The sequence below is a fragment of the Peromyscus maniculatus genome, chromosome 3 (assembly GCF_049852395.1).
Source record: "Peromyscus maniculatus bairdii isolate BWxNUB_F1_BW_parent chromosome 3, HU_Pman_BW_mat_3.1, whole genome shotgun sequence".
Lineage (NCBI taxonomy): Eukaryota > Metazoa > Chordata > Mammalia > Rodentia > Cricetidae > Peromyscus > Peromyscus maniculatus.
The window spans coordinates 152669014-152677216 of NC_134854.1; the positions used below are offsets into that span (position 1 = coordinate 152669014).

Genomic DNA, 8203 nt, shown 5'->3' on the forward strand with positions numbered 1-8203 from the left:
AAAAAAAAGCCCAGAGCCAGATATCAGGGTGAAAGCTAAAAGATCAGAGAAGCAAAGCAGCCAGACATTAGTTCTTATCTCTATGAAATCCTCAGCTTAAAGAGAGTGAGTTCCTGTTTCCTCACACTTTATATACCTTTCTCTGTCTGCCAAATTACTTCCTGGGATTAAAGGCATGTGTGCTTCCTTAGCAAAGGCATGAGATCTCAAGTGTTGGGTATAAGGTGTGTACCACCACTTCCTGACCTCTATGTCTAATCTCCTGGCTGGCTCTGTCCTCTGATCTTCATGCAAGTTTATTAGGATAAAGAATATATCACTACATTTCCCATTTTTGTCTAAAATAATAAAAGAAGGATATAAGTAATATAAGAAAAACTATATACAATAAGTATATACAACACATACAGTCAAGATTTACATTAACAATGTCCAGTCCATTAACATTTGACAGTCTAGCACTTGCTCAAACACTGTCTTATGCATCTTGTCCTTAGCCCTGAGCTCCACTGAAAATGAGGAAAGCACTGTGAAATGAGAGAAAAAGCCTTTGCACACTATCCTCTCAACAGTGCACCAATTCTAGAGTGTGAGGGTTCAGGAAACTCACAGTTTAGATGAGCCATCGCCAATCCATTGCCATTCCTGACTCTTTTCGTGATATTTTAATCCAATCCAGTAACTGTTTTTAGTAAGCCGGGACTTTAGGAACTTCTGTAAGGGAAAAGACACACCTGATGATAAATTTCCTACCGTTTGGTGAGAAAAGAACAACATAGCAGCTCCCAGCTATTCTTATGTCAGGTCTCTGCGGTCCTGTCCTCCAGCCCTTCAGTCCCTCCAAGTTCATTTTTCAAGGCATTTCCCACTGGAGGCTCATTTATGTAAAAACTAATGTCAGTTACACAAGTTATTTAAAATGAAAACAGCAAGTGTCTAGAGATACTGGGTTTATGAAATGATTTGTGTCTGTGTTTCTTAGACCAAGTCTCACTGTATAACCAAGGCCGACCAGGAACTCACAATACTACTGCTTGTGGCTCCTAAGAACCAGCACGCTGCATACATGGTTCATTAAATAACTTCTGACACTCTATGAAATTATTCAACTGTGCATCCCCAAAGACCACAGAGGCATGTGGGAAGTGTTCATATGGTAAGTAACACCCTGTCTTCATAGCAAATTTATTAAGAGGAAAAGTACTGTGTGAAAAGCTGTGCATTAAGCTCCATGCTCCAGAGAAGAATCCTTTTCTCAAGTTCAGACCTAGAAGTGACAGAAATTGAGGAGGAAAGGGACAGATATTTGGAAAACTTTAGTGTTATTCATGTGACATGCAAGTGGCATGATGTCTATTAAATACCTGAATATATTTTAAAATATGGGTTTAAATTTAATTACGATTACTATATCAAAAGGCAATTTACATTATTACTTGACTTTAAAATTTTTTTATGTTATAACTTTTTATACATGCATTGAACTGGTGTATAAATTTTGTACCATGTTCTCAGTAACAAAGGTTTCAAGCTGATCATTCAACTTTTTCTCTAGAAAAAACATAGTCTTCATATTAAAAGAGATTTTGTTAGTAATAATTTAAAAAGAAAATGTCAGCATCTTGGCACCTTTGTTTTCTTTTAATTGCTCATTTCTAAAAATAGACATCTATTTTAAAAAACATAAAAACAGTATGAAGTAAAGATTATGGACAGTTTCAATGACAATCACATTGGAGCTAACTGGTAAAACTACTTAATTCTACGGATCTCATGTATTTCCATTTTTCACACTGGCCCAGATTTCAGTTTGTGGTGATATTGTGTTTCCCAAAATATATTGTGCACCCTAATAAATTTATCTGGAGTCAGAGAACAGAACAGCCACTAGACAGACATAGAGGCCAGAAAACGGTGGCACTCAGACCTTTAATCCTAGCATTCCAGAGGCAGAGAACAGAACAGCCATAATATTAAACATAGAGGATAGGCAGTGGTAGCACATGCCTTTAATCCTGGCATTCCAGAGGCAGAAATCTGTCTGGATCTCTGTGATTTCAAAGCCACACTAGAAACAGCCAGGCATGGTGACTCACACCTTTAATCCCAGGAAGTGAGTTTTTAATCCCGGGAAGTGATGGCAGAAAGCAGAAAGGGATATAAGGTGTGAAGACCAGAAACTAGAAACTTTTGGCCTGGTTAAGCTTTTAGGCTTTTGAGCAGCAGTTCAGCTTAGATCCATTTGGGTGAGGAAACAGAGGCTTCCAGTTTGAGGAAACAGGATTAGCTGAGGAACTGGCAAGGAGAGGTAGCTGTGGCTTGTCTGTTTCTCTGATCATTCAGCGTTTACCCCAATACCTGGCTCTGGGTTTGATTTTATTAATAAGAACTTTTAAGATTTGAGCTACATCAGTTACTTTCTCTATTGTCATCCAATTACTCATCTCAGGAAGTCTCACTTCCAGGTTCCAAAGAGCAAACCCTAGACATTGGCCTCTCTGGGTGGAGTTGACACTCTATGGAGATACATAACTGTCAGTCACAGGATGTGCTGTAGCAAAGGTTTAAACTTATTCCAGGAAAACATGCTTCTCTGAGGGACACTCTTGCAGACACCTGGAAAAGGGAGAATCCTACAAAGACACAACTGTCTCTTTAGGAATCAGTGTCCTCATAACAGACCCTGTGTCCTGACCCTAAGCCAGGAGCAGGAAGGAGTAGCCTAGGATACTCTTACTGCACAGTTTTTGCTCACATTACAGGCAAACCATGCACAACACTTAGAGGTCTCTCTTTCAGTGAACCTACCTGGGCTCAGCATCTCACTATCCAAGGGTTAGAGAAGGAGTCTAAGAATAAAGAAGCATGTAAGTGTCTATGGTACCAGTTCATTGTAATCATCTATCTTCAAAAGGGATAAGCTGCAGCCCTGGCAGGTCTGATTACATCCACTCCAGTGTTTATTGTCCATGATGAAATAACATTTTATGCCATAGCAGAACCAGTGTCCTTCAACATTTGTGCCTACAAAAGAAAAAGGAATGATGAAAATCCTTATTTTCTAGTATTCTGTTATTAGAGCACTTTTTAATTAAACATCTATAACTAAGTAAAACTTCAGAGCTCAAAGAAATTGAAATTCTATAATGTTGAGAGATCCCAGTACACCAATGCTCTATGCAGTGTTGTTTATAACAGTGGATATACAGAAACAGCTGATGTGGACATCAGTAGAAAAAAAAATGTAGCACATGCACACAAAGATATGCTATTTATACTTTAAAGTGAAGGAAATTGCCTGGGCATGATAGTTTATACCTATAGCCTGAGCACTACACAGAGTGAGACGGGAGGATCACCACCAGTTTGAGGCTAGCATAGGCTAAGTAGTAACTTCCTTGCCATCCTTGGCTATAAAGTAGACTCTAATACAGCCTGCACTGCAGAATGAAACCACGTCTTGCATCTCAACGCCCCAAGAGAGAGATGCTCAACTAAGTGGCAGACATGCATGAACTCAAGGATGGTGTTCCATACCTTTGTGACTCAACTGAGAAAAGGTACTTAACACAACCCAACACTAAGAAGCAGAGGGTTGTGAGATACCAGAGCTGGAGTATGGGGAACAAACACTTGCTGCACAGAGGCAGTTACAAGGAGGATGGAATTCTAGACCTTCAGTAAAGCACTGTGGTCCCAGTTCATCCTCACATACTGTGCACTTAAGGTTGTGCTGTGGTCCGTGTTAGAAGCTCTTACCTTAAGATAAATAAGAGACACATGAGGGAGCTTTTGAAGGTGTTACTCTACTCTCCTAATTATATGGATGCCTTCAACCGTATGCCCACATACCCAAACACGTCAAGTTGCATACATTAAAATATGTGCAGTTGTGTAGCAATAACATCTCAATGTGATTATTTTGTTTAGGGAAGGGCAGGGGAAGGTCTTGGTCTACTAACAAACTTTATCTCCAACTTTTGTTTTCCTGTGAAGAGGTATCATTGTGTATCTCAGGCTAGCCTGGAATTTGCTGAGCTGTCCAGATTGTCCTCAATTTATAATCACGCTGTCTCAGTCTCCTAAGGACAGGGACTACAGCAATATTCTACCATTTACAGATGATAAAGTAATTTTAAAATAATAACACAAAACATTTTTCATGGGTCTGGAATATTTCAAAAAATAGTACTTTTTCTTTTCCTATTACATATTTTATAATACAGCAGTTTTAAAGATACCATAAATCCTTACATAATAATGATTATTAACCCCAATCATAGTGTGGTGAAATCATATGCAAAAGCTCTTTGTAATCTCTAAATTCTAAAAAATATTTATTGAAGAATGAAAAACTGTGTCATTAAACTTAACCAGTCACAATATATGGTAAGAAAGGTTCCTTGTAATGCTTGATATTTTCATCTTTGTGGCCTCATTCACTGTGTCACTGACAGTTACACAAGTGTGGACACCATTTTGAAGCTCCAGAATGTGCTGCAGGGAGCTGCACCATAGTCACAAATAAGCCAACTCTCTCATACCAAGGCAGAAGGAAAACACATTCACACACACACACACACACACACACACACACACACACACACTATTTTTATGACTCTATCTATATGAATTCTATAAGTCTATTTAAACCTAAGAATTTGGAAAATCCACTCAGCTAGAAACTTCCATTTTCTCTCAGCAAAATGTTTGGAGATTCAAATTTGCCCACAGACCAAAAGAACTTGAATTTTCAGCTGTGCTGATTTGAAATTCCATCCCTTTGGAGCCAGAATAGCCACTGAGTTCTAAAAGCTATAAGATTCTTTTAATTCAAACAGGGATTTCTGGGGTTCCAGGAGCCTCTATGAGATACAGAAACTCCAAGCCATTAACCCACAGATCACCAGCATTGTAAGCTGCTAACTGGACTTCAAATCTTCTGGGAAAGAAACAATGCAGAATAATGCAATTCTTTACTCAAGATCCTCTCCTCACCTGTGCGCTATATGCAATCTAAAACATTAGTTTCTTCATAGCGTCTGTTCTCTTTTCTGTTGAGGGAGTCCAGATGGTCTTTGAGGGCATCATACTCTTTAGACTTATTTCTTAACATTTCTTCTCTTAAGTAGCTCTCATTTTGCATGGTGCTGTACTCTTGATGGAGATTATGTAGAGTTTTCTGCAATTCATGTTTTTCTTGACTACACTGAAAAACTAAAATTAGCAACAGATATAACACCGAAAATGCTCATAAGGAGTAAATATTGAAATTTAAGATAACAGAGAAAGCCCATGTTGACAACCAACACATTACTACTTTAACTGGTACTTTGACATTTAGAAAATAACACCTCAATGAACTCACTATAGGAATGGAAACACAAATTTCTCTCTATCAGGGTAACTTTAATGTAAAGTAAACAATACAGCTGAATAAAATTATGGTGGATGTACCACAACTTCTAATTTTTTAATTTTCTACAACACAAAACTTTCAAATAAATACCGAAGTAAAACATTTAGTAAATACTTAACACAGCATGAAAATGTGAACTAAGAAACATTTAAAAATGACATAATTCCCTTTGGACCAGAGGGAAAGCAAAATATCCAGATATGTAGTCATGTTTTAGCACAGCCTGGGAGTGATTTTCTCTACATATGTAAAGGAATCCAATAAAGCTTAAGCTTTAATGTCTCCGTACAGATGAAGACTTTTCACTTATCCATGTCCTTAATATACACCGAGAAAAATGAAAAGAATGTCATCATTTCTTTGGCACAGCTGTGTCTCACAGAATATTACATACCATTCACAATCACTTAAGCTCAGAAAGCAGACTATCATCAAGTCCTCAAGAGGAACAATACCAAGAATGAGACAGAACAAAGCAGCTTTCTATAGCCCCAGAGTTAAGAGAATAGGTATGTATGAGACTAGGACACTGTAGTATGTCAGGCAAAAACAAAACAAAACAAAACAAAACAAAAAAACGAAAACGTAGTCCAGAGCTATCTGGCACATTCCCCTGATTATAGGCAGAACAATGGATGAGGGTGTTAGCTACATAACTTGTTTCTAAATTTATTATTTGAGCAGAAAGGCAAAGAAGATGTATACCAGTTACTCACCCTGTGTCACCAACACTGCAACTCTCACCAGCAAAATGGAACAAATAATTCCCAGAGGTATTGCAATCAAGTGCCAAGGAACTGAACACTCTTAAATCAAAACAAGCCAACAAACAAAAAACAAAGCAAGAATATGATCACTACAAAAGAGCAAGTCCCAACACTACTTATAATTTTGTGTAGCATGGAAACAAGGGGATATTGGCCTCTAACAGTTGTACAGAAGTCCATCATACAAGCTGACTAAACACGTGCTTTCAAAATTTGTAGATTTTGGCCTAAAATGCACCCACTGTAGAAATCCTACATGTGTGAAGTTTCAAAGGATTACAAACTTTTTTTTTAACCTTGAGCCTTACATTCTCAATCCTCTTGACTGAGCCTAAAATTAGCCTTATGACAGGCACAGGCCCCTGACCCAGTTCTACAGGATCAAAAGTGCATCCTTCAGAAAGCACTGGAGGCACAGACACAGTCCAGGTAGATGATCCCAAACTGGAGTGTGCAGTCCATCAAGGTAGAGTACTGAGGATGAGGAGGAAGGGAAGAGGAATGGATATTTTTGAGAAATATAGGGAACAGTGGCTATTCTGGAGCTGACTTGTATACATGCCCATCCATTCTGGGGCCTAGAAGTCAACTCCCTCTTTTTTCCATAAGTTCCATTTTTTTTCTAGACAATACTAAACATCTTTGTGAATCTGAGGTGCTGACAATCTGAAAGCCAATCCTGATTATCACTGTGTCAAAGAAGTTAAAGTTCTCAGCTTAGAGTTCAGCTGTTATAGTTCATGCAGAGAAAGCAGAAAAAGAGAACAGAAAAGTGAGATTTCCTTGTTTTTGTTAATAAACTTAATTGTTCTTTAACATTTCTACAAATGCATAATGTATTTTAGTCATCCCATCCCCACTACCCTTTCTCATCCTCTGCAGCTTCTTCCCAGGAAAAGATTTCCTTCTCTGATGAACTACTTTTGCTGTTTCATTGCATTAGATGTTGGAAATATTTAAGACAATTAAAACACCTTTTACTAAAAAGAAAGTATTGTTTCTAATGCATACTTTGCATTTCATTAAGATTTCATTTCTCTAGAATATTTGGTGTTCTTCAGACCCTAGTTTTTCAATTTTAAAGGTTTCAGAATTCTTCTTGCATAGACTAAATAATAAAAACCTTCTAATGGTGTTTTCAACTTGACAGAATGTATTTATTTGTCACTCATCAATTCTCAAGAAATTTTTTCTCATAAACTTCTATTGTTCTACTCTACCCATCTGGCTTTCTCTGTTACCAGCTAACAGTTAGAAATAGAGTTATTGTTTTCATTTCCTTTTAAAAACAATTACCTAATTTTTAAACTTATTTTTGAACAATTTGTACATGATTACTCTCTTATTCATCTTCATTTATCTGCTTCACATCTCTGTGCATCACCAAGCCCAGCTGAAACAGAAGGTTATATTTTTTGATAGAAGGCAGTAGAATATTGTTTTCAAATGTCAAAAGTTATAGTGCATAAAAACAGATGAATTTAGACACTTAAAACACTTACTTCTATGGCCAGCTTCTCTGGGCCCTTGAGTCTCATCAGACCTTCCTCCATTCTGCAACCCTGAAGATTTATGGAATCTCACAGTTGTGTAAGTAACCTCCTCATCACTCATCTTGGGAGTAAGTGAAGTATGTTCTTTTTTAAAATCCAACTTTGAATGATATCTAAAGAAGAAGTTAAAATGTTCACCTTTAGGAAAGTACCTAGATCTGATGCTGCAGTGGGGTGGGAAGGCAAGGGGGTCTGATAAACTCCCTTAATGACCCAAACACATTAAAGTACATGAACTGACCCTGATTTCCACTAGAAGTGAGAAGTCTTTCAAGATTTTTGTCATATATACCCCTAATGGTCACAGCAATTATTATTAGGAAATATGGAAATAATCTAAAATATACTCCTAAGTCATTGCAATATTGAAAAAGCCTGTTTATTCAAAATATTCCAAATATATAAAAATGGTTAGGCAAAATTGCTACCACCACAAATCATTGAAACACTTTTAAACTATCAAT

The 8203-nt window shown here is 37.3% G+C and overlaps 1 protein-coding gene across 1 annotated transcript; it reads right to left on the reverse strand.

The window, feature by feature from the left end:
* Nucleotides 1-276: 276 nt before the first annotated feature.
* Nucleotides 277-7864, reverse strand: LOC143266796 (killer cell lectin-like receptor 2). The gene is given in 5 exon segments (XM_076568074.1): nucleotides 277-714; nucleotides 2885-3024; nucleotides 4999-5217; nucleotides 6136-6225; nucleotides 7689-7864. Coding segments are annotated over 5 exon segments (669 nt in total). The 5' UTR covers nucleotides 7801-7864; the 3' UTR covers nucleotides 277-606.
* Nucleotides 7865-8203: the final 339 nt, after the last annotated feature.